This window comes from Corythoichthys intestinalis, chromosome 1 (genome assembly GCF_030265065.1).
Source record: "Corythoichthys intestinalis isolate RoL2023-P3 chromosome 1, ASM3026506v1, whole genome shotgun sequence".
NCBI lineage: Eukaryota > Metazoa > Chordata > Actinopteri > Syngnathiformes > Syngnathidae > Corythoichthys > Corythoichthys intestinalis.
The window spans coordinates 6,606,029-6,633,090 of NC_080395.1; the positions used below are offsets into that span (position 1 = coordinate 6,606,029).

The 27,062-nt window shown below is 44.0% G+C and overlaps 1 protein-coding gene and 1 long non-coding RNA gene across 2 annotated transcripts in view; both read right to left on the bottom strand.

The window, feature by feature from the left end:
* Nucleotides 1-3,182: 3,182 nt before the first annotated feature.
* Nucleotides 3,183-27,062, bottom strand: part of LOC130919267 (uncharacterized) — a 64,180-nt gene continuing 40,300 nt past the window's right edge. The window contains exons 14-25 of the mRNA XM_057842239.1: nucleotides 26,541-26,630; nucleotides 18,688-18,985; nucleotides 13,938-15,771; nucleotides 11,865-12,035; nucleotides 11,527-11,700; nucleotides 11,197-11,370; nucleotides 10,868-11,041; nucleotides 4,386-4,559; nucleotides 4,040-4,213; nucleotides 3,726-3,881; nucleotides 3,413-3,586; nucleotides 3,183-3,344 (exon numbers count right to left, since the gene is read on the bottom strand). Coding sequence (XP_057698222.1) covers nucleotides 3,332-3,344; nucleotides 3,413-3,586; nucleotides 3,726-3,881; nucleotides 4,040-4,213; nucleotides 4,386-4,559; nucleotides 10,868-11,041; nucleotides 11,197-11,370; nucleotides 11,527-11,700; nucleotides 11,865-12,035; nucleotides 13,938-15,771; nucleotides 18,688-18,985; nucleotides 26,541-26,630 — 3,606 coding nt within the window. The 3' untranslated portion in view covers nucleotides 3,183-3,331. The remainder of the gene's footprint in view (nucleotides 3,345-3,412; nucleotides 3,587-3,725; nucleotides 3,882-4,039; nucleotides 4,214-4,385; nucleotides 4,560-10,867; nucleotides 11,042-11,196; nucleotides 11,371-11,526; nucleotides 11,701-11,864; nucleotides 12,036-13,937; nucleotides 15,772-18,687; nucleotides 18,986-26,540; nucleotides 26,631-27,062) is intronic.
* Nucleotides 24,916-26,514, bottom strand: LOC130912089 (uncharacterized). The gene is made up of 2 exons (XR_009062539.1): nucleotides 25,515-26,514; nucleotides 24,916-25,408 (listed from the first exon to the last, which is right to left on the bottom strand). It is a non-coding gene; the product is annotated as an uncharacterized LOC130912089 (long non-coding RNA).

Below are 27,062 nucleotides of genomic sequence, written 5' to 3' on the forward strand. Positions count from 1 at the left end.
TGTCTACTTAGGTAAACCTTCCAATTCTGTCTGAAAATGATGTCCCTGGTGCCAAATTCATACCTGTCAAGTTGTACGGTTTCGGTGTAATTTGTACAAATGCGCACCAATTTTAAATGTGTACGCAGTACGTTCAAAATGTGTACGTTTTTCGTGCATTACGTTTTTTTTCTCCGTACGGATTTTGTCACCGTTTCTGCAAGAGACAATGTGTGTTACTGTGTAGGTTGAATGACGAGAGAAAAGTGGGAGTGGGAAGGAGGCAGAGGCGCCACGTCCCATTAGGCAAACCAGGCAATTGCCTAGGGCCCCCAGCCAGCAGGGGCCCCCCGAGGGCCAACAGATTTAGCACACGCAGCTTTACTGCACTGTCGCAGCGACAAGTGTAGGGAGTGTTTCAGTACCATGGAATCATTTGGCAGATTATCTAATGATTCTCTTATCAATTCCTATCAGCACTAACCATGTCACATAGATTATACATGTTTAAGAAAGTCCAATCAGCTATTAATACCACATGATTGTTGAAAGAGTGACTCACCAAGTACTCTCTGGAAAGTCCTTTGCCGAGTTGTTTTACGTTGATTTTCAGAGGCCATCTCATTTTTCATGTGACTATTTAAAGAAATTGTGATTTTTCAAAAAAAAAAAAAAGTCTATTAATGGATCTACCGTATTCCTCGTCGAATACTCTATAAGAAAAATATAACATATATGCATCTAAAATAATCTTAAACAATTTAATTAGCAATTTTAATTCTCCTTTTAGCAAGGTTCCTTGGGTATGAGTACGTTCCCATAGCAACCAGTCCTGTTATTGTCGTACGTCACAAGGGCTGCGTATTCTGGGAGCGAGAATAGGCATTTCGAGCAGAGGATGGCCACCTGTTAAAATGTGTGCGTCCATGAACGAATGTAAGTACATCCATATGAGTCAGTGTAAAGTGCTTAGTTTTCGCCACTTTTATGAATAATGCAATTGGGGGGGGGGGGGGGGGCACTTTGAGTGTCCCAAAAAGCGCTCTATGAGAGCGAGGCGTTATTAGACTTTTATTAAAAATGCTATTGCTCCAAGTCCAACTGTCCCCCTTATTTGCACTCGCTCGAAGGGCCCCATGTTGCTCGTTGCCTGGGGCCCCTTGCTATGCCTCTGGAAGGAGGGTAGTGTTGTGACACTGTAGCAAACGCGTTGCTAGGCTAGGCTGCTCCAACATTTCCTGACTGTAGTCGACAGCCTACAATCTACGCACACTTGATGCTACACTAGACATCATATGCAAATAGGACTAGATGCGAAATGACGGACTCGGCGGCGTGAGTAAGCAGCCGCCATTTTAAAGCAGTAGGCTTTTCAGAAAGGCTCTGAGCTAGTGAACCTTCCTAGCAAACCTAAGTAACTTGATCTAAAATAGTCCTAAATCGGCAAAATCTTGACTTGAATCTATCTTTAAATGATGAAACAGTTTTAAAACTTTCTGTTGAGTTAATTATCGAGGGTTGATTGAATATTTGCTTGATTGATTGAATATCTGCTTGTCCTCATACATACCTAATACATGCATAATACTATTGCATAATAATATTTTTCTTATTGATATAACTAGTAAATGATTAATATAACCAGTAAATGATTATTTCTTGCTATACAAGGGTGTAGTATAATGTTTAAGTGTTACAAAGAGTAAAGAGGGTTGGGATGACAACTGCCTTGCTTCATGGCCGCAACATTGCGTAACTAGACCTTCTAGGACATCTTCAGCGTCTTACGTCTAGACCTAGAGGACAATTTTCCATCCGAGGACATCTTCCATGGCCGCAGCGTTGCATTACTGAAGTGTCTGGGTCATTTTGACCATTGTTTACATGAGCCTTTGCTTACATACGTGTACTTACTTAGTTCCACCTACATGCTCACATATATCCAATAAAAATCACATGGGTGTCTCCAGCTTGCTTCCCCCTCCCTCAGGGCGGCACCCATTTTGTGTTAGGACAAACCCCTAAATAAAAATACCAAGGAGGGTTTTTCTTTAGATCAGTTTTGGTGGACAGATGGTGTAATCTAAAATTTCACTATATGTCTCTCTATCTTTGCTCTCCTTGGCCAAGAAAACAGAAACTGAGTGCCTTCTCTCCTTTTTTTGGGTAATTTTATAAATGTCTCCCTAAGGATTATATTTTGGACTTGACACTTTCACATGTCGAAAATAGACAGAAGGGAACTAATGCAAAATCGGGAGCAATTTTGATAACTTAAGCAGTTGATTCACATTAAATGACTTCCAGACATAGCAAAGGTTACTGTTTTTTTGTGTGTGTGTGTTTTTTTTTTGAATGGAAGAAAAAAAACATGAACGGTAACACCAGTTACTTTGCCAGGTAACTAATTACTCTTACCTTCAGGTAACAGTTACTACCGCAATTACATTTTGGAGAAGTAATTTGTAACTGTAATTAATTACTTTTTAAAGTAAGATTAACAACACTAGTCATAAAGATGAAGTCTGCAGAATTAAAAGTGACGAAAGTGGAGATTTTATTTTGCCAATTTGTTGCCGAACACAATTTGCCTGCAACTATAGCTGATCACTTCTTAGAATAAGAAAAAAAATGTTCCCTGACTCAAATATTGCATCGGTAAGTTAATTTTAGCAACTGACCTTTTTAATTTATAATTGAAGCCACTAACGGACTACCTTCAAGTCAAACTGAATTGTGAGCTGAAGTGCAGCCATCAACAGACATGATAGAAAATGCCAAAAGTGCTACATACAATTAAAAAAAAGTCACTTGTGAATCTCCCACATATCCAGCGGCGAAAGTCCCATCTGGGCAAGACGGCTCTCCTGGTGCACCCTGTCTTGTTGAAATAATTTTTGTCAATTGCGCTGAGAGACCAACTCATCAGATCCATTTGTGTATGAGAGACCAGCACAGTTGATCCACAGAGGAAATACAAAAAAGCAGACAGACTAGACTGACGAAGATAGCAGCAAGCAGGAGCGGGGAGGAAACACGTCCGCCCCCGTCGAAGGTGTTGTGTACAGATTTAAAGTTCATATAAGTTTCCTCAGGTGAAGAATGACAAGAAAATATGTGCGGTGAAGATCAGCGTCTTCTTTATTGCAGCCACTCTGCTTTACAGTCGGGTACAAAACAATCATTCTACAGGAGATGAGACAGTATGACACCCTTTTTTAAGCATCACCTATTCTTGGGTTTTCAAACACCACAGAAGGCTCATCGGCTGCTCTTAACAGTGCTCAATGGCCAATCCTTTTGGACTGTCTTTTAATCATCTTGAGCCAGGGAACCAGCGTTGTTTGTAACTTTACCATTCAAAGCTGAAGAAACACACAAAGAATTGAACGTGAATAAACACTCTTGACAAGCAACATTGTTTGAATCCTACCTGACGGACTTCAGGCAGAAGCTGGTATCCTTTTGGAGGTCCAATAAGACCCTCTCTCCTTCTTGACCAATTTGATTGCCCCCTAGCTTCAGCTCTTGAAGATGAAAAGAATTTAACTTGAGCACCTTAGCCAATGAAATGCATCCTTGCTTTGTGATCTTGCAGTTCCGCAGCCTAAAAACAAACGAGAAAATTGCCTTATGTCAGGAAGGGAACCTGGTTTGTCTGCCTTATCCTTGGCTAATAGCAGCAGTGATTATTTTGTTTTGTCGACCTGATCAACGGAAGATTAAGACCTAGAGGTGGTCCTTACTCGAGGACTTGTAAGTTGCAACGTGGGCTGGCCAGTCCTTCCAAGAGGATCTTGACCCCATCGTCTAACAGGTTGTTCCAGCTCAGGTCAAGCCGTTGAGGGTTTAACTTGGCCACTGAAAAGCATCCTATCTTGGTGATCAAGCAATTTTCCAGCCTGCAACAAATGAGATATTTGCCTGAAGTCAGAAAGGAAACCTGGTTATAGTCAAAGAACTACTGAAAGTAACATTTTGTTTGCCTTTTCTTTGGCTAAATACTGCAGCGATTTTTTTGATCAGTTGACTGAAACCATAGAAGATTTGTGCTTCTTACCTGAGGACTTTTAAGATGGAGTGTGGGCTGGCCAGTCCTTTCGATAGGATCTTGACCCCCTCATCTGACAATTCGTTCTGAGACAGGTCCAGCTGCTGAAGATGGGAGGGGTTTAACTCGAGAGCATCAGCCAATGATAAACATCCTTTCTTTGTTATCCCACAGCATGACAGCCTGCAACAAAATGAGATGATTGCCAGAAGTCAGAAAGGAAACCTAGTTATAGTTATGAAGGTTCTACTGAAAATAACACTTTGTCTTCCTTTTATTTGGCTAATTATAGCAGCGATTCTTTTGATTAGTTGGCCGAAACCACATAAGACTTGTAACTGGGGTAGATACTTACCTGAGGACTTTTAAGATGCAGTGTGGGCTGGCCAGACCGTCCGAGAGGCTCTCAACCCCCTCATCTGAAAATTTGTTCTGGCTCAGGTCCAGCTGCTGAAGATGGGAGTGGTTTAACTCGAGAGCTTCAGCCAATGACACGCATCCTTGCTCTGTTATTCCGCAGCGTTCCAGCCTGCAATAAATTAGATAATTGCCTGAAGTCAGAGATGAAACCGGGTTATAGTAGTAATAATAGGAGTGGGAACCTCTTGTTACCTCACGATACGATACAAAGCTCACGATAACGATGATCTGATGATGTGCCGATACAACGATTATCGATACATTGGTCAGGAAATCATTCTAAGATATTCCACAAACGACTGATAGACCCAAAAACAAGCTTCTGCTGTGAATTGGAATAAGTTTATCACTAGTAGATGCCCAATCCATTTGAACTGGGAGGGTGGCAGCGAATCACTGCCATCGCTCCCACTTCAAACAGATTGAACATCTATGGCCGTAAATTGCTGAACATCTATGGCCGTAAATTGCAGCCAATGCCAGGCAATGAGGTAATTTTGGGCCATTTAAGGTAGTTTACCTGTTGATTGTCTGTTACTTCCTGTTGAATTTTGTGTATTTTATGGGTCACTTCCTGTTTATTTTGAATTACATAACCTGGGAATCTCCAACAAATAAATAGGCAGTGACTCAAACTCAACAGAAAATGTCCTGTAAATGCCCTAAAATGAACAGCAAGTGACCTGTAAATGCCCTGAAAATCGGACAGAATGACTGTGAATGCTCTGGTTTCGATTGAACGAACGTTTCTAGTCTAAATGCATTCGGCATCGAGCACCATCAATGGCGCCTTAGAATTAACAGACACTATGGTGGAAGATTTTGGTAGCAACTTGTTGGTTACTTTTGAAGGGAATAGTTACCTTTCTCGCACACACCATATGATTGTTTGCATTAATCTAACACATTCATTATGGTAAAGCAATTAACCATAGTTTAGGCGGACTTCACTCCATGCCATTTGACACAGTAAAGGGGACCAACTTATCAGACCTCGCCTGATAAGGTAAGGAGAAGACGTCAACAACTCTTCGATGGGATAAGAACGCTCTCGCTGTGCTGGGACAACATGTTGATAGCGCGGCACCTTGAACGTCAAGAAATGCGTCGGTAGCCGTGGCAACCATGTCCCAGCCACGAAGGATGACGCACGAACTTGACCGCCCAAACCTGCCACAAAGGGAGAATTCCAAGACAACACCCAGGCACGCCCTCCGCCCGTCCCACTCCAACGCAGCTTTCAAAAGACTGAACATTTAGATAACAAGGGTCGCTTCTCGAGGACATTTCTATATAGCCGTTGTTTTGCCGACCCTGGATTGTCTCTCCGTCATCTGTTTTGCCTTGTTTTTGACCATTGTTGATGAATACATTGTCAGTCTGTTTTCGGAGAGCCTTCTTTGAACCGTTCAAAATGGAGTCGGTACAAAGGGTTAACACTGGAGTGAACGCGTGGGATTGGCCTCTCCTGGCCGACTTGCTTGGGCGGTGCCAGCGGAACACCAATTTGTTCGGCTGTTGCTGTTTCCGCGGCTTGGCCGGGGGGCCGAATTCCTTCACTTTTTTTACTTTTTTTTTTTTTACATTGACACCTTTTTAAAACGATATCTCGATTCTCGGCAGAAGCATATGGATAACCTTTAGGGATACAAAGTATCACTATATATCACCATTTCGATATTTTGTCATACCCCTAAGTAGTATAGATGTTTCCTGCTTTTGTCATTACGCAATGCTCGGGAGCCAAGCTCTATAAAATCTTGCTCTCAAATAAAATCTTTGGACTTCTCCTTCATGCACCTAAAAGCAAAGCGTCTGTTTTTCAATGTTTATCTTCTACATAATGGCGTTGTGGGCAGGATTTTTTTTGAACGGGGACGACGGACCTTAGCCCGGATCACTTTTCTTGCCCCCGTCAACGACAATCAAGACTCAAGCCCCATGAACTTGATCTACGCCAATTCGCCAGGACCGACGTACATCAGGAGTCCAAAGAACTGAACTGTGTGGACTGTACGATATCAGGACATGTCGAAAGAACGGTTGGGACACTGTATGACGGATAAATGTTAAAAGATAAAGGTAAACTGTTGCGTCAATTGTTGGGAAAAATGGAATGACTCATGTTGTGTGGGATTGTTGAATGTTGCAATTTTGCCATTATGTTTGTAGTTAAAACTACAAAAGCAAGGGAATATTGTGGATTCGTGTCTGTTTCCATAAAAGGCCTTAAGCTTGAGTTATGCTCCTGTGTTGCGGTGACGGCGAAGTGACTACGGCCTCAATGAGCATTCGATAGTTCTGCGGTAAGGGAACGCGTTGCTCTGTAATTCACCGCCAAGCCACTAGAGGGGTGTTTTGTGTTTGTACTGTTTTGGGGCATGCTTGTTGACTTCCTCTAGTCTAATTTAACGGAGAAAAAAAAATAAACAATGCAAGATGGAACGCTTGAATGTGGATTTTCAGCTCATCAACATTGAATGTTGATCATACAAATGTTGAGGCGCAGGCGACGCAGAAGACTATTTCGAGGCGGTCTGTCCGACTTTTGATGCTGCACAGAGAGCTCAAGCCTCGGGTAGAAACCAGCAAGCTGTGGTGGCTACCTTCAAACTGGTGTTGAGCACTGCGTCCAGCGTTTTGTCCGAGGTCTGCAAAGCCCTCCAGCCCGATTTGTTTGCCGTGTCCTACAGCCAGCCAATGGAAAGCCATAGCGGATTTCTGGCGGCTATGGAACTTCCTAAACGGCGTTGGAAGCCTTGATGTTAACGTTATCGTAAAAACACTGAGGCACTCTCAATCAGTGGTTATGTATCGTGTGTGAACTGTCTGTTGTAGAAAATTAAACAAAGCAACTCTTTTGACACCTAACCTGTGCTTTATTCTTCATTTACTTGAGGTGTGACCTGTAAATAAGTCACAGACTCACAGCAAACATGTGTACACAATAAATGATGAAGTGCACCAACCAAAAATACAACATAAAGTGATTAAAAAGCTGGCAGTTTTTGGCCGACTGGGTCACCGCTTCGTGTGGCCATTCGATTTCGAACACACAAATACTTGACTTGGTGGTGTTAGGTTTTGTCTTGATTCCCTCCTAGTGTGTCCTTGTAATTGCCATTGATTTCACCTGGTGTACCGCTCCTTGTGTATCCTCCAATCTGCGTCCACCTGTGTCACCCATCTGTTCCTCATTGTCTCGTTACCCTTTGTCTGTGTGTGTATATAAGCTCCCAGTTTCTTTTCAGTCCTTGTTGCGTCATCGTCAATGTCTATGTCTATGCCAGCGTCAATTTCAAGTCCTGTCCACGCCCTCGTGTACCAGTCCCTCTGTTTAACTAAGTTTTGGTTTGAACATTGCCTTTTTGATCCCCAGTCCTTTTGGTTGTACTTTGTGCTTTTGGTTAGTTGTTATTAAAACGTTTTTTGAGTTCACCACCACCTGCTTTGCTGCTTTTGTTTCCCTGCAATTGGGTCCACACCACCTGCTTCCTGCGTTTCCCTGGCAGAATGACGCAACCAATTGTGGACCCAGCGGGAAAAAGCCGGCACCGGCGTGCGCGCCGACGACCATCCGCCCGTTCCCCTGATTATATTCTGCCTCGCCACGTTTTTTTGGATTCTGATTTTTCGGACTTTGAGGAGGATCATAATTTATATGATCTCCTATTCTCAGATTCTGATTCAGGCCCTGATTTTGATTTCACAGCCTCTGTTTCCTCTGATCGTTTTTCTTTCTACCCCCCTACCTCTGTGTCCCGTTCGGAGCTCCTGGCCAGAGACTCCTACCTGAGGTCACGTTGGGCCATCTATCGGGGACCCCCCCGGGGTGGTCTGCGGGGTCGCCCAGGGTCCTTGCGGCCTAATGAGGCTGTTCTGCCACCTGAAGGCACTCGCCAGAAGCCTCGGCGTGGTCGTCAACGCCAACGGCATGTTGCGGTGCCGACGTCCCGGCCTCCCGCGCCGACGTCCCGGTCTCCTGCGCCGATGTCTAAGATGCCCGAGGTGCCCGTCCCGGCGCCTAGTCACCAAGTCCCCATTCTGGCGCCTCGCCGTCTGGCCTCCGTTCCGGTGCCTGAGCCGACTCCAAGCAGTCCCATCCCAGCGCCAACTCCAAGCAGTACCGTGCCAGCGTCGACTCCAAGCAGTCCCGTGCCAGCGTCGACTCCCCGCAGTCAAGTGCCCGCGCCGACTCCCGCAGTCTTGTGCCTGCGACTCCGCTGCTGTCCCGCCAGCAGACTCCTGCGATTCCGCTGCTGTCCCGCCGGCAGACTCCTGCGATTCCGCTGCTGTCCCGCCGGCAGACTCCTGCGATTCCGCTGCTGTCCCGCCGGCAGACTCCTGCGACTCCGCTGCTGTCCCGCCGGCAGACGACGACGACGACTCCGCTGCTGTTCCGCCGGCAGACGACGACGACCCCGCTGCTGTCCTGCCGGCAGACGCCTGCGACACCGCTGCTGTCCCGCCGGAAGACGCCTGCGACACCGCTGCTGTCCCGCCGGCAGACGACGACGACTCCGCTGCTGTCCCACCGGCAGACTCCTGCGACTCCGCTGCTGTCCCGCAGGCAGGCGCCGACGACACTGCTGCTGTCCCGCCGGCAGACGCCGACGACACCGCTGCTGTCCCGCTTGCAGACGCCGACTCCGACGACACCGCTGCTGTCCCGCCAGCAGACTCCGAAGTTCCTAGCCCTCGCCCCGACGATGCTGCTCCCTGCTTCTTGCCGCGGCTTGGCGGCATGAACGACCAAGCACTGCCTCGTCTGGGAGGCCCGCCTGATCGGCCCGTGCGGTCGCCCAACGTCTGGCGCCCTGGACGCCCTCCAGATCGACCCTTGCAGTCAGCCCATGTCTGGCGTCCTGGACGCCCGCCTGACTGGCCCTGACGGGCTGGTGTTCCTCCCTCCTCCGAGCAACCTTCTGCTTTCAAAGTGTTTGGGACTTTTTGTTTCTTCGGGACGTCTGGGATCCATCCCTTGAGGGGTGGGGGTACTGTTCGGTTTTGTGTTGATTCCCTCCTAGTGTGTCCTTGTAATTGCCATTGATTTCACCTGGTGTACCGCTCCTTGTGTATCCTCCAATCTCCGTCCACCTGTGTCACCCATCTGTTCCTCATTGTCTCGTTACCCTTTGTCTGTGTGTGTATATATAAGTTCCCAGTTTCTTTTCAGTCCCTGTTGCGTCATCGTCAATGTCTATGTCTATGCCAGCGTCAATTTCAAGTCCTGTCCACGCCCTCGTGTACCAGTCCCTCTGTTTAAGTAAGTTTTGGTTTGAACATTGCCTTTTTTTATCCTCAGTCCTTTTGGTTGTACTTTGTCCTTTTGGTTAGTTGTTAAAACGTTTTTTGAGTTCACCACCACCTGCTTTGCTGGTTTTGTTTCCCTGCAATTGGGTCCACACCACCTGCTTCCCGCGTTTCCCTGACAGGTGGTCCTTCCATATCTTTATTTAATCGCTGGCTGACCTCCAGCCCCGTATTTTCTCCTCCCACGAATTGCTTGTCATTTGGCAATTCTCATGTCTTGACGACACATTGTAGAAGTTGTCGTACTTGCTCCTCGTTAATACTCTCGTCGGCTTGGTCCATTTTTGCGTGCAGAAAAATCATGTTTGACAAATGGCTGTGATTTTGCGCTGAACCAGAAACAACAGTCTGAGCGGAACAATCACAATCCATTTCCACCACGTCATATGCGTCGACCTGCCGCTAGGTTGAAAATTCAAAAGGAACACGTTAGGCTATGGCGCAGGGTCGTAATTCGGGTCTTTCTTGACGGTGCAGGTCTGACGCTGAAGCATAACTCGGCCTTTAGAATGCATGGATGTGAACTCAGTCACGTATGCTGTCTCGGAACAACCTGTTTGGTGTATCTAATGCACTGGTGTCAATCTAATTCCATAAAGGGCTAAGTGGGTCTCAGATTTCGTTCCAACCAATGAAGAGGTCATCTTTTCACCATATGATTTCCTACAAGTGTAATTGTTAGGTTTTGTGTTGGCTCCCTCCTTTGCGCAGTCTTGGTTGAAATGAAATCCAGGACCCTCTTGGCCCTTTGTGGAATTGGTTTGTCATCCCTGATCTAATGGGTGAATGACCCAAAGTCTCTGCCCAAAAGACCTCAAGTAGACTACTTGTTTTTGCCAAAAGTCGACAAGACTTGGGAGGTAACTCGGATGTTTCCTGCTTTTGTTAATAGGCAATGCTCGGGAGCCAAGCTCTATAAAATCATGCTCTCAAATAAAATTTTCGGACTTCTCCTTCATGCACCAATCAGTTTATCTTTGACAATAGTTATTAAAGTTCTACTGAAAATAACACTTTATTTGCCTTTTCTTTGGCTTATTATAGCAGTGATTCTTTTGATTAGTTGGCCAGAACCACAGATTTGTAATTGGAGTAGCTTCTTACTTGAGGACTTGTAAGATGCAGTGTGCGCTGGCCAATCCTTCCAAGAGGATCTTGACCCCATCGTCTAACAGGTTGTTCCGGCTCAGTTCCAGCTGCTGAAGATGGGAGGGGTTTAACTTGAGAGCATCAACCAATGAAATGCATCCTTGCTTCGTGATGTTGCACGCGAACAGCCTGCAACAAATGAGATAATTGCCTGAAGTCAGAAAGGAAACATGGTTATAGTTAAAGAAGTACTGAAAGTAACATTTTGTCTGCCTTTTCTTTGGCGATTCTTTGATTAGTTGACCGAAACCACCAGACGATTTGTAACTGGAGTAGCTTCTTACCTGAGGATTTTTAAGATGCAGTGTGGGCTGGCCAGTCCTTTCGAGAGGATCGCAACCCCCTTATCTGACAGACTGTTGGAGCTCAGGTCAAGCTCTTGAAGATGGGAGTGGTTTAACTTGAGAGCCTTGGCCAATGAAATGCATCCACCCTCCGTGATGTTGCACACGAGCAGCCTGTAACAAATGAGATAATTGCCTAAAGTCAGAAAGGAAACCTGGTTATGGTTATGAATGTCCTATTGAAAATAACACTTTTGCTAATTATAGCAGTGATTCTATTTATTGGTCGACCGGAACCACAGAAGATTATGAACGGTAGCAGCTCCTTACTTGAGCGATTCTAAGATGCAGTGTTGGCTGACCAGTCCTACGAAGAGGATATCCATCCCCTCGTCTGACAGATCGTTGTAGCTCAGGTCCAGCTCTTGAAGATTGGAGTGGTTTAACTCGAGAGCCTCAGCCAATGGAAAGCATCCTTGCGTGGTCATCCCGCAATTTGAGAGGCTGCAACAAATGGAATAATTCCCTAAAGTTAGGAATGAAACCTGGTTATAGTTATTAAGGTTCTACTGAAAATAACACTTTACCTGCCTTTTGTTTGGCTAATTATAGCAGCGGTTCTTTTGATTATTTGACCGAAAAGATTTGTAACTGGAGTAGCTTCTTACCTGAGGACTTTTAAGATGCAGTGTGGGCTTGCAAGTCCTTTCGAGAGGATCTCAACCCCCTCGTCCCTCAGATTGTTCTTACCCAGGTCCAGATAACTCAGGTTGGATGGGGAACTGAGAACGGAAGCCAGCAAGCGACAGCTGTGTTTGTCCAGTCCACAGCTATTTAGCCTGCAGCACACAAGCAGGAAGATGTTGTGAGAGCGGGCCAAACTCGCTTTAGTACGATGCCTTGAATAATAATTATACATTTTATTTCAAGGTGCAAAATACAATGACAAATCAAAACAAATGACTACAAATGGTGGCTCTACGTCCTTCTATGGCAGGGGTGAGCAAACCGAATTAGTTTAAAGTGAATTAGTTTAACCACCCCTGTTCTAGCGTGATCATGTTTTGATTTCCAAAAAGAGGACACAAATAATCCTCGGTCAGTCTTATATTATCAGTATTATATTTTAAGTTTTTATCAACAGGTTTCCTGAGCGAAAAATGGGCGGCGCCGTCTTGGAAAATGTCTGCTCCGATCTTCCAGTTTAGAAAAAACAAGATGAATTGCGGTTGAAGTAATCGGGTTGTTGAAAAAGTTAAAATTGCTAAATCAAACCAGAGAAATCTCTAAAAACGGATTAAGCACGACGTAGATGAGACTCCCGCTTGTCAACTGCCTTGACTTGCTCAGTGTTTTTCTGCTTGATTTGACTAAACCAAGCTCTTCTGCCTGTCCTGACGACGCCAGTTCTCCATCTTGACCACACTGCTCTGCCTGCTCGACCCGATCACGCCATTCCTCCACTTCCTGTCTGTGTTCGGTGCCTGCCAGCCTCTATAAAAATCCACACCTGTCAAATTGTACGGTTTCGGCATAATTTGTACAAGATCAATTTTGTACAATTTTTTTTGTAGCAGATAGGATTGAAAATTTTAGCAATTTCTTTAACCTTATCAGGGCCATGCATTTCACTGACAATGGCTTTGCGGGCAGGTAGTATTGTCTCTGCCACAGTGTAGGACTTGTTGGCAACAAGTTCAGCAACAGGGTAACTGGCTTTGAGGGCTTTCTCATCTACGTTTGTAGTTATCCCCCAAAAAGTTGCCTGTTTCTATATTTTTTCAGAAAGGCGAACAAAATAGTCCAACGACTTGTTTTGATGTGACGGTAACTGCTCGTGTCATGTTCAAGAACTGCTCAGATTTCCAGTTAGCCACCTTGCTGTAGTCGACAAGGTGTTGGAATAAAACACAGCAGGAGGATTGGCGTTCGTCACATATGTGTAACCGCTGTATCGGCATCGCTCTGCATTCCACTCCCACCTGACCAGGCTGGGATGCGAACCCGCGTGCCACGGCACTTCCCGCTTGCACTCGGCAGGTAGGGATGCTAACCACTGCGCCAATAAAGCTCAAGCCAACAGCACAGCTGTCGGCGTCCCTACATGAAGGAATCGGCAGGGAGGTTTCCACGCTCCACAACAGACCTGCTTGTACCCGTTACACTCACCCCCCAAAACCTTCGCTGCTAATCCGGGTCACGGCACCAATGTAACCGGTGTGTCGGCGCAGCCCCGCATTCCGCTCCCACCAGGCTGGGATGCCAACCTGTGCGCCAGGACGCTTCCACTCAGCAGGTAGGGACGCTAACCACTGCGCCAATAAAGCCCGAGCCAAGGGCACAGCCGTCGGCGTCCCTACATGATAGAATCGGCAGGGAGATTTCCACGCTCCACAACGGACCTGCGTGTACCCGTTACATATCGATAAAATGGAAAGGAACCTTTCGTGTATATCGACACTTGACGAGTCTAATCAAATGATATACAGTAGATGTGCTGTACTCCACATTGTCATGGACAGCAAGGTGGCTGAAGCTAGAGATCCGAGCAGTTCTTGAACGCAACACGAGAAATACCTCGCTCATCTGCACATCACCGCAACCTTCTACCTACTCTTTCCTTCCTACTGCCACTCCGCCCGACGACGTAAAGAAAAATAAATGTGATATTGGATAATTTCTCGCGGCACACCAGTCTGCCGCAGCACACCTGTTGAAAAACACTCCTTTAGAGCACGTACACTGATTTTTGTGATGCCTTGACCACCGACAGCAGCTTCTTGAGGCCCAACGGCGATGTGGAGTATTTGTGCATTTCAAAGCAATTCATGGCTTCATCGGAAGTCAGTAAGAAGAAGGCCAGGGCTGACCACATGTCATTTGGCATCTTTTGCCACGACAGCTTTTTTGAAACTAATTCCTGCTGGATTTGCTCCAGTAAAGAATCGTCCTTCAGCTCGTTTAGGCAGTAGAACAAGTTGATGTTCTTCTCTGGGGTGTTTTGTTTGATCCTTTTCTTGATCAACTTGACTGTCTTTGACTTGCTTTCCCCGCAGTCCTGAGGAGCCGTCAGGAGTTCTCCCACTAGTTCCTGGTTGCACTGAAGAGAAAGGCCAAGGAGGAAGCGCAGGAAAAGGTCCAGGTTTCCTTCACTCTCAGAAGCTTTCTGGAGAGCTGACTTGTGGACCTGAATGATCATCCTCTGCTTAGAAGGCATTGAAAAACCTTTCAGTGACCATTTTGAACCAGCCAGTACATTCTTGTTGTCGTGGAACAGGCTCATCATCACGTACACTGCGGCCAGATACTCCTGGATGGTCAGATGAATGAATTGAAACATCTTCTGTTTGTTACTTTTCAGCGGATGGACCTCCTTAAACACCTCTGTGAATAAACCACAGTGTTTTGCGGCTTGGCTGTAATCAAAGCTACTGTCCACCATGTCCTTCTCGTAGAATATCTGACAGTTGTTCATGGTGTGATGAAATGCCAGCTTTGCTAGCGCTTTCATGTAACCGATGTGCTCTGTTGTCTGTCTCTCCTTGGAATTTTCCAGGTGCTGAGCCACAAACGCTGAGTACATGTTGGTAAGCGTTGCGGGAAGCTCTCCCTCCTTCCCTTTTTTCAAATGATCCTGAAGAACTGTGGCGGTGAGCCAACAGAAGATGGGCATGTGGCACATGATGAAGATGGTGCGGGATTTCTGGATGTGCTTTGTGATGCGCTCCTCACTTGGGAACCTTTTCCTGAAGTACTCCAGCCTCTGGGAATCGCTAAATCCTCTCACCTCTGTTTTGCTGTCAATGAAGTTGGAGGGGATATCGCGTGCTGCCGCAGGCCGCGTGGTGATCCAAAGCCGTGCGCAGGGGAGAAGGTTTTTCTTGATGAGGTAGGCCAGCAGCACCGGCAGTGGGTAGGCCTTCGTCACGTCGAGGTCCACTTTCGCCTTGTTCTTCAAGTTCATTTTGAAATTGCACTCGTCCAGTCCGTCTAGGACAAACAAGATCTTGATGTTGCTGCTTTCATAGTCCCGCTTCCCGGACGTCTGCAGGCTGGCAAATATATTGTTCAGCGTGTCCTCGCTCATGTCCCTACTCTCGTAGACGTAGCGTCGGATAAGCTCGGCCAAATTAAAGCTTTCCTCTTTGTCCATGTTCAACTCGCGGAAGGTGAAGGGAAATATGAAGTCCACGTCCAGGTTGGTATTTCCACTGGCCCAGTCCAACACAAACTTTTGCACCAGGAAGGTTTTCCCGATTCCCGCGAAGCCGACAGTGAGCAGTGTGCGTATCGGGCGCGACTTCCCGTCTCGGCTTTTGAAGATGTCGCACGGCAATATCGAATCCTTGGCCGCCGCGGCCCGCGTCTCCATTTGAAGGACCTCGTGCCGCTCGTCGGGGCTGACGTCACCCCCGTAGGTGACGTCCAGATCGGTGTAGACGTCCGCCAGAGGCTGCTGCTCCCAGCGCTCAGTGTTGCACTCGGGAGCAAAGCTGTATAATCTCTTTAGGTTGTCCTGCAGGTGTCCCTTCAATCTGCCAATCTGATCGTCATCATGGTCGGAGAAGACTGGACCTGAAAGAAAGCAGAGGTGACCTGTTATGGACAAAACAACAACAACCAGTGGACACATCAACAAAAGACATGAATAGGGAAATGTCCTGCCCTCTCATCGTAAGCAATAGTTTTCTTTTGTAAAGTTTCATGACAATGTAAGTGTAGCCTCCAGCACCACAGTTAAAAACCTAGGAGTTTTATACGATCCAGACTTATCATTTAAAGCTCCTATTAAACAAACCTGCAGAACAGCTTTTTTTCACCTGCACAACATAGCCAAAATTAGGAATATTTGATCTAAAAACGATGCAGAAAAATTAATTCACGCGTTCGTTACATCTAGATTGGATTACTGTAACTCCTTACTTGCAGTTTGTCCTAAAAGTTCTCTAAAAGGCCTTCAGCTAGTCCAGAACGCAGCAGCAAGACTTTTAACAGGATCTAATAGAAGAGAGCACATCACCCCTGTGCTCCAGGCCCTTCACTGGCTTCAAGTCAAGTTTAGAATTAAATTTAAAATCATCCTTCTTACATTTAAGACCATTAATGGTTTGGAGCCATCTTATCTCACCGATGCACTGGTCCCATACCGCCCCAACAGAACACTCCGTTCTCAGAATGCAGGTCTACTAGTTGTTCCCAGGGTCTCTAAATGTACAGTTGGAGCTAGAGCCTTTAGCTACCAAGCTCCTGTCTTATGGAATCAGCTTCCAGCTAGTATTAAAGAAGCCGACACAGTCTGTACATTTAAGATTAGACTAAAAATGTTCCTATTTGATAAAGCTTATGGTCAGGCTAGTTGAAATCGGACTAGACTCACAGTTCAGTCTAAGCTGCACTAGAAGCTGAAGGGGAAAAGATATAGTCATCGCAAACACCATATAATTGTTTGCATTAGTCTAACACATATATAGTCTAACACATACATATGGTACAGGTTCTCGTAGGCACCGTCTAACTGTTTGCATTACTCTAACACACGTAAAATAATTAATCAGGAAATAGTATCATTTTCATATTTACGGTAGGACTGCACTACTGATATAAAATAAATAGCACACCATAGTTTAATGAGAAGAAATAGAAGAGATACACAATGCCATCTTATCACAGAAGCCCAACGCGTGCGTCACGAACAAGATTGACGCACCACCTCTTGCAATCAGCTCTCCCAGCAAACTCCAAGGACAAAGCGCTTTGTCCTAAAACAAGTACAAGCCAGCCCGGACAACAAAGTTGATAGCGGGCGTCCCATCCGCGCACGAACCTAAGCCGCCCAAAACCAGCCACAGAGGGGAAGACCCAAAAGCAACGCCCAGACACACCTTCGGACACACCTTTGACCCGGCCCGCTTCAGCAAAGACTTTAAAAAGACTGGACACTGAGATAACACAGATTTTTGCTGCTCGGAAACATGTAGCCTTGTTTTGGATCCAGAATTGTCCCTCCGTCGTCTGTTTTTGCCTTGTTTTTTACCATTGTCGACGAATAAATTGTCAACCTGCTTTCGCCGAGTCTTTTTCAAACTTTTGGAACATGGAGTCAGTACAAAGGGTTAATATCAGAGAGAACGCGGGAAGTTCTGCCTTCCCGGTTGGCGCGCGCGGGGGCAGCGTCAGCCGAAAGGCACTTGTTTTGGCTGTTGCAGTTCCCGAGTGCGTCTTGGCCAGGGGGGGCGAATTTCAACAAAGCTATAAAGCTGGGGGAAGTACAGCCACTGAGTCCTATTCCCTTTTTCTCACTCTACCTACCACTTGTCTTTATTACATTTCTCTTTTCTAATTCTAATATCTAGTTGACAAGTCTCTTCATCACTAGTCACCCGGTGTCCCCTTTCACCCCACCCTTCTAGGGAGGGGCTATTTTTCAGCCGCAGCCTCTGGACTATCCTGACCCCTGGCTGCATGGACGTCCTCGCTGCCCTAACCGTCTCATCTGGCTAGATGGACCTCCTCTTGTTTCTTCATTTTTTGCATCTCTAAAAACTGGACCTCCTGCTGCCAATTCCCACCATCAGACTTGGTGCATCGATAGCCTGTCCGTCCTGGGAGTGGATCTCTCCTGACTGTGGTTCTCCCCAAGGTTTCTCATTTTTGCCAAAGGGAGTTTTTCCTTGCCGACATGGAGGGTCTAAGGATGGGGGATGCACTTTATCTTATTCATCTATTGTTTCTAATTGCGTATCATATTGACTCTGCAAAGCCCTTTGAGACAACCTTGTTGTGATATAGGGCTAAACAAATAAAATTGAATTGTTGTAGCTCGACATGAAGCATTTAGAACTGGAGTAGGCTCCCCAAAAGCTGCGTAGGACATAAAAAATGGCCATTAAACGGCCTTTCCTGGGGTGAATATGGCCCAAGACAAAAATGAAAAGGGCAGCCAAAATCACCACCGGGTGTGTGGCATATTCTTTGTTGCCTAGTTCGGCGGCACCCTTTTAAAGATCTCTGCCTGGTTGTTTCCATCGCAGAGCAATAAAAGAAAGCCATCCAAGGCATTATGAATGCTATCCAAATCAATCTAAGGATAAGCATGCCCTATTTCATCCATTTTGAACTAATCTGGTACCTGCCAGTCTTTCAAGGACCGCCCACTGGGCCAAACCAATTCCTGAATCAGGCCCTGAATGAAGCAGTAAAGTGGGTCGTTCGTTTTTGGTCGCCTGATTTCAGTTTTGGGGCGTGGTTCGGAGCCCTGCTTTTGAGGGAACATCACTCAGTGCAGGAACACTTCCTGATCTCCCGAGCCTTCAAAAGTCACCAGTGATGTCACTCACCTTAAAGTACACATGCATTCAGGAATACTTAATACTTCCGTGATTTCTCGACCTACACTATGAAACCTCCATACATTAAAATCCATCACTAGGCTCATGACCGACTTCCATAGTTTTCAAGTACCCTTCCTTTCGTCCACATATGTTGACTAACCTTGTAGTTTCAACATGTTAGTGCGCAGCAGCTCAGCCACATTGTTGTTGCCGATGGTCTTCAGAATCTTGATGGTCTCCTCCAGAGTGTTCTCACCGTGCTTCTTCACCAGCTCATCAGCAATGTACTCCCGGCTGGTGTTTTCACGTATGCTTTCAGGCAGGTCTGTGTGGAACCTGAAGGACTCAAAGTCGTTCTTCCCCAGATTCCTCAGCGTATTCCACAGCAGTTCCCTCCGCTTGCTGTCCAGAGCCATCCTTCCTTGTAGATGCCTGGGAGAGGCGTCCGATAATAGTGGCTGTACGGACAGGAGGGAGAGGATGGAGGGTAAAATATGTTATTAGAAACACATAAAATATTGCCATTGATCTAAAAAGCTATAATATTAATCCATGTTTTGACCTACGGCGGCGCCATGTTTTATGTGCGCATTGGACGCTCGGGGTGATGACGTAGTTTGTCACTCACTAGGCGAACACTATCGTTCTTTTGCAATTCCTTCTAGGCGGCTAGACGTCCGACATATGTGCACAGGCTGGGAAGACTGAATCTGCAATAGGTAAAACGCTTGGTGTAAAGAAATCAACTGTGGGAGCAATTATTAGAAAATGGAAGACATACAAGACCACTGATAATCTCCCTCGATCTGGGGCTCCATGCAAGATCTCACCCCGTGGCGTCAAAATGATGACAAGAACGATGAGCAAAAATCCCAGAACCACATGGGGGGACCTAGTGAATGACCTACAGAGAGCTGGGACCACAGTAACACAATGCGCCGCCAGGGACTCAAATCCTGCACTGCCAGACGTGTCCCCCTGCTGAAGAAAGTACACCTCCAGGCCCGTTTGTGGTTCGCTAGAGAGCATTTGGATGATCCAGAAGAGGACTGGGAGAATGTGTTATGGTCAGATGAAACCAAAATAGAATTTTTTGGTAGAAACACAGGATTTCGTGTGGTTTAGAGGAGAAAGAATACTGAATTGCATCCGAAGAACACCATACCCACTGTGAAGCACGGGAGTGGAAACATCATGCTTTGGGGCTGTTTTTCTGCAAAGGGACCAGGACAACTGATCTGTATAAAGGAAAGAATGAATGAAGCCATGTATCAAGAGATTTTAAGTGAAAATCCCCTTCCGTTAGCAAGGCCATTGAAGATGAGACGTGGCTGGGTCTTTCAGCATGACAATGATCCCAAACACATAACCAGGGCAACAAAGGATTGGCTTCGTTAGAAGCATTTCAACATCCTGGAGTGGCCCAGCCAGTGGCCTAGCCAGTCTCCAGATCTCAACCCTATAAAAAATCTGTGTTGTAATTGTCAACATGGGTAAACCCAAACCATGAGAGACAGAATGTGGGGGGGAAAAAAACAGAAAATCACGTTGTTTGATTTTTAAAGAATTTATTTGCAAATCATAGTGGAAAAGAAGTATTTGGTCAATACCAAATGTTCATCTCAATACTTTGTTATGTACCCTTTGTTGGCTATAACGGAGGCCAAATGTTTTCTGTAACTCTTCACAAGCTTTTCACACACTCTTGCTGGTATTTTGGCCCATTCCTCCATGCAGATCTCCTCTAGAACAGTGATGTTTTGGGGCTGCCGTTGGGCAACACGGACTTTTGACTCCCTCCACAGATTTTCTATGGGGTTGAGATCTGGAGACTGGCTAGGCCACTCCAGCACCTTCAAACGCTTCTTACGAAGCCACTCCTTTGTTGCCCTGGCTGTGTGTTTGGGATCATTGTCATGCTAAAAGACCCGGCCACGTCTCATCTTCAATGCCCTTGCTGATGGAAGGAGATTTTCACTCAAAATCTCTCCCTGTGTTCCTACCAAAATGTTCTATTTTGGGTTCATCTGACCATAACACATTCTTCCAGTCCTCTTCTGGATCACCAAATGCTCTCTAGCGAACCGCAGACGGGCCTGGACGTATACTTTCTTCAGCACGGGGACACGTCTGGCAGTGCGGGATTTGAGTCCCTAGCGGCGCATTGTGTTACTGATAGTAGCCTTTGTTACTGTGGTCCCAGCTCTCTGTAGTTCATTCACTTAGTCCCCCCGCGTGGTTCTGGGATTTTTGCTCACCGTTCTTGTTATAATTTGACGCCACGGGGTGAGATCTTGCATGGAGCCCAGATCGAGGGAGATTATCAGTGGTCTTGTAAGTCTTCCATTTTCTAATAATTGCTCCCACAGTTAATTTCTTTAGACCAAGCGTTTTACCTATTGCAGATTCAGTCTTCCCAGCCTGGTGCAGTTCTACAGTTTTGTCTCTGGTGTCCTTGGACAGCTCTTTGGTCTTGGCCATAGTGGAGTTTGGAGTGTGACTGATTGAGGTTGTAGACAGGTGTCTTTTATTCAGATAATGAGTTAAAACAGGTGCCATTAATACAGGTAACGAGAGGAGCCTTGTTAGACCTCGTTAGAAGTTAGACCTCTTTGACAGCCAGAAATCTTGCTTGTTTGTAGGCAGTGTTGTTAATAACGGCGTTAGAATATAACGGCGTTATTAACGGCGTTATTTTTTTCAGTAATGAGTAATCTAATTAATTACTTTTCTCATCTTGGCAACGCCGTTACCGTCACTGAGGCGGGAAAGGCGTGCGTTACTATGCGTTTCTAAGTCGGTTGGATAAAAGAAAGTCTGAGAGAAACGGACTCACGGAGACGAGAAAGCAGAGCAGGAGTGGGGAAGACGCCGTTGCAACCACGATGCTAGGTGGCTCCAATAATACCTGATTGTAGCCATAGCCGACAAACTACGGCCACATGACACGGTAGATATCATATTATAGAACTAGATGCAAAAGACAGACACAGCTGCATTGGCAACATGTTTTAAGGGCTACATGCGTTGGTAAACAGCTGCCATCTTAAAGCAGTAGAGCTCTCAGGAAGGCACTGATGTAGAAATCCTTCCTAGCGAACATAAGTAACTTTTTTTTTTTTTTTTTTTTAATCTAAAATGCTCCTAAATCGGCAAAATCTTAACTTAAATCTATCTTTAAATGATGAAACAGTTTTAAAACTTACACATGTTTAAAGTAGACAGAAGGGAACTAATGCAATAGCAGGAGCAATTTTAACAACTTTAACGGTTGATTCACAACTTTAAATGACTTCCACACATAGCAAAGGTTACTATCTAGTTATCGCAATACCCTTGTGTACCCTTGGGCTAGGGCCAATTGTCCCCCAAACCCTTTAAACTTCACATTGCATGACCTTTTTTTTTTTTTTTTTTGAGAGAAAAAAAAAAAGAAAATTATCACTAGTTACTTTGCCAAGTAACTAATTACTCTTACATTCAGGTAACTGAGTTACTAACGCAATTACTTTTTGGGAGAAATAATTTGTAACTGTAAATAATTACTTTTTTAAAGTAAAATTAACAACACTGTTTGTAGGTGATCAAATACTTATTTTCCACTCTAATTTGGAAATAAATTCTTTAAAAATCAAACAATGAGATTTTCTTTTTTTTTTTTTTTTTTTTTTTTCCACATTCTTTCTCTCGTGGTTGAGGTTTACCCATGTTGACAATTACACGCCTCTAATCTTTTCAAGTAGGAGAACTTGCACAATTGGTGGTTGACTAAATGCTTATTTGCCCCACTGTATATGTGTTGGGGGTGAGTCAAGTATAACTGAACTCATTATATAATGCATATCAGGTTGCTTAAAGGTTGGTGGGGACAATTTGAGCATCTTGAAAAGTTGGTAGTGTTATGTCCCTACCGTCTGTATGCAAACCTACGCCCTTGCTTGAGACACTCCTGCCTACTTGTATGCAATAAAACTTTTGTCCTGTTTCCACCTAAATCCAGCGTTAGAACGCAGAGTGTTTGAGTTTATCGCAGTGAAAGCTTCCACAATGCTCTGCCTGACCCGACACCCTACGGCTAGCCGTGGCGCAATGACTGTAGGAGATGTCTCGTCCAATAATAGTGAAGTCTATGGATATAGAGTCTCCGTAAAGTATAGTATCGTCCATCTCTATTTCACAGTCAAAATGGATTGGACGTCTTGTACCGTCAATGGCAGTCCATGAGTCGTATGATAATTGGTCCAATGACTCGTGTGCATACTTTTTAAGTTCCAACCAAGTATTTTATTTAAAAAATTTACTGCTAACAAAAAAATGCATTGCAAGGGCCTGTAAAGTGAATCACACTTCTAAAGAAAATAGGAAGTTGTGAAACTGCTTAAGAAACCCGGTCTCTCTAAAAAGACAAAAAATGCTGTCAATATTTTTCCAAAAGAGTAAGTTTCATGTGCAGGGGAATGCCAGCTTGTACGTTTTTAGAAGAAATATAATTAGGAATTTCTACTCATTTCACATTTTTTGCCAGGTTTGGAATATTTATGCACATGATCATCATCATACCTACCAGGAGGCTAACTGACCTAAGGAGCAACCTGTGGACAAACTTTGGAACTAACGACTCGTGCCTTTGCTTTCAGTTTAACCCTTGGGCGTTATTTTATCTTGACTAAATTCTTGTGATTTTGTCCAAAAAATGGCTTTTCCTTTGAAGTGTGATAACTAAGTCATTTCTGAATATTTTTTCACTTTCAGCCACTCAAAATGTTCAGTGGCGTCAGACCTATCTACACATATAAAGTTTTTTATTTTTTTTAATTTTTCAATGCCCCCTATGGACAATAATAGCAGCATTATCCGAATAGCAAAACTAACTATGCTGTATATATATAAAAAACAAAAGTCTAATTTGAATATTCCATATCACATAGTTAGAGGCTTGAATAAGTCGTTAAGTCATAACAACCGATTTTTTTATGCATGCCCAGTTTTTACACATTTGCAGTTTTCTCATTTACACTAAACTCTTGTGATTTTGTCCAAAAAATGGCTTTTCCTTTGAAGTGTGATAACTAAGTCATTTCTGAATATTTTTTCACTTTCAACCTCTCAAAATCTTCAGTGGCATCAGACCTATCTACACATAAATAGTTTTTTATTTTTTTTATTTTTCAATGCCCCCTATGGACAATAATAGCAGCATTATCCGAATAGCAAAACTAACTATGCTGTATATATATAAAAAACAAAAGTCTAATTTGAATATTCCATATCACATAGTTAGAGGCTTGAATAAGTCGTTAAGTCATAACAACCGATTTTTTAATGCATGCCCAGTTTTTACACATTTGCAGTTTTCTCATTTACACTAAACTCTTGTGATTTTGTCCAAAAAATGGCTTTTCCTTTGAAGTGTGATAACTAAGTCATTTCTGAATATTTTTTTCACTTTCAACCACTCAAAATCTTCAGTGGCATCAGACCTATCTACACATATATAGTTTTTTATTTTTTTTATTTTTCAATGCCCCCTATGGACAATAATAGCAGCATTATCCGAATAGCAAAACTAACTATGCTCTATATAAATAAAAAACAAACGTCTAATTTGAATATTCCATATCACATAGTTAGAGGCTTGAATAAGTCCACAAGTCTTAACAACCAATTTTTTTATGCACACCCACTTTTTACACAATTGCAGTTTTCTCATTTACATTCAACTCTTGTGATTTTGTCCAAAAAATGGCTTTTCCTTTGAAGTGTGATAACTAAGTCATTTCTGAATATTTTTTCACTTTCAACCACTCAAAATCTTCAGTGGCATCAGACCTATCTACACATATATAGTTTTTTATTTTTTTTATTTTTCAATGCCCCCTATGGACAATAATAGCAGCATTATCCGAATAGCAAAGCTAACTATGCTGTATATATATAAAAAACAAAAGTCTAATTTCAATATTCCATATCACATAGTTAGAGGCTTGAATAAGTCCACAAGTCGTAACAACCAATTTTTTTATGCACACCCACTTTTTACACAATTGCAGTTTTCTCATTTAAATTCAACTCTTGTGATTTTGTCCAAAAAATGGCTTTTCCTTTGAAGTGTGATAACTAAGTTATTTCTGAATATTTTTTCACTTTCAACCACTCACAATGTTCAGTGGCATCAGACCTATCTAAACATATAGTTTTTTTGTTTTGGCCCCCTATGGACAATAATAGCAGCAGTATCCTAATAGTAAAACTAACTATGCTATATAGGCTATATATAAATCAAACTAAAATATTTTATATTACATAATTACATCATTGGATAAGTAAAAGTCGTAACAATAGATTTTTTTTTTTTTTTAGAACAAGACTGTGATAACGTGACAATAACTGATTTGATGATAGAATTTATGTTAACAATTTTACAAAACATACATACAATATAACAGTTAACATAATAACAACATACACAATTCATGATGTGCACTTTGAGATTTGTTGTTCAAATGTAAAGTGCGTTATAAATAAAATGTATTATTATTTATTATTATGTTCGAAGCCCGAAGTGGCTTTGTGCAAAGGCCACATTGTTTGCGCTTGGACGGGGGTCCAGCTCGCTGCTCAACCAAGCCTTCGGCAGAAGGCGGTGGTTCCCGTTTTAGGACTTCTGGCCGAATTAGAGCATTGCCAAGTTCCTCAAGAAATAGTCGGCGCTTGTAGCTTTTCTTCACGTTCCACTCAGGGTAGATCTCCGTGAACAGCACAAACGAGGGTAGATCTCCGTGAACAGCACAAACGCGCTGCATGACGAAATGTCCGACATGTGAAAAAACACACATTGGCCACCTGAGTGCGCGCCGGCGGCAGGAGTATGTGCCACAGGCCTGCAAAGCACAAGCGCACGCAACAATAACAGCTTTGATCTTTGATCAGCTTTTACAAGACAAACCTTGATATGCAAAACATTTGCTTACTCACTCTCGTCATTACCTCGATCGCCGTCATTTTCGTCATGCGCCTCAACGTGGTCATGTCCGTGCCCCCGCCTTCTGCTCCCCGCTTTCATCTCCTTATGTTGTCAACTATTTCCTAATCCTCGTCATCAAAGCCGTCCTCCTCCGGCATCGAAAGTCCGGAAGAATTTGTTCAATGTCTTCTGGGCTCTCCAAAGAAGCGTCCGAACAAAGGTCGTCGTCGTCGGAATCAGGATTTTCTAACACCATTCGAATCGTGTCCTGCGGTGAAATACTTCTCGCCGCCATCGATCACAGTTGTGTTGGAAGAAATGCAAAATGGTGATCCTCGCGAGAACAGAGACTCCCAAAATGCCCAGAACCAATGAGAGTAAAGAAATTCAAACACCCAACCAATAAAAGTTGAAATTCAAACGACAACAATAAACACGTGGTTTTTTGTTTTGGTTTTTTTGCATTTCCGGGAAGTACCTTTTTATTGTCTTGTGCAAACGTGCAAAATTGCAAATACGCATGCCCAAATAGACTGAAAGTGAGCTCAGACAACATTGACACCATTTTTTTTGTAAAGCCAACCGTCTTTATTGCATTAATTTTTGACCGATCTAAAGCTAGCTTCGCAAGCAAATTCATGTATTGGCCTATGGCTCCATCTAGTGACTTCTGGGTGTCAACACAAAAAATTTTTTATCTGCATGTTTTTGACTCGCCAAAGAAGCGATTGCATCAATAATCACGGAAAATGCATTATAAAACATCAGGTTTACAGCATATTAAAAATCATGATTTATAATGGGAGTCAATGAGCCAAAAAATGGCAAAATAACAAGAGTTTAGTGCAAATCTTCCCAGCCTGTTTGCAATAAGTTAGAAATTGCCGGATGGTGCCATTTCGAACTTCTACATGATTTAGTATCCTGCAGGAAATATCAGCTCCCTAGTGTATTTTTTCATATGCTTTTTTTCCTTTTAAACACAGAAAAAAACGAAAAAAGCCAAAAAATGGACAAATAACACCCAGGGGTTTTAAGAGAAAACTTACCCGCCCGGTCTTTTCCAGTGCTTGTGAGAGGCTTGTCACACTAGCGGGCCTGCGGGGCATGAGTGCGGTGGAATTGTTGTCATTTCCAGCCTGCGAAATGTGAGGACGGCAGTATGTCGTCATTTTATGTCTGCAGGATGCAGCCTGAGAAGTGCGGCGTATCGAAATAAATCTTTATGTATTGAAAGATGGATCAATAATAACATTTTAGTTAATTATTGAATGATGAGGGTAATCTTTTTACAGATAAAGAATTTTGTTCTGTTCATAGTATAGTTATTACACTTCGTGAATATTCTATTGTGTTTGATGCAATAGCCGAGGTTCTCAAAGATTGTTACTATATTGTCCTAAAGGTAGAAATTGTAGCATTCCAATCTTTGATCCAAATTCTCTGTTCATTGGTTATAAATGTGCATTATTAAGCTCTGAAGCATCTAAGCATTGTTTCAGAGGACTTCTTCAAAGGCAGACAGTTTCCAAACCTGTGTAGCGACCCTGCATCCTCTGTACATACAGTGG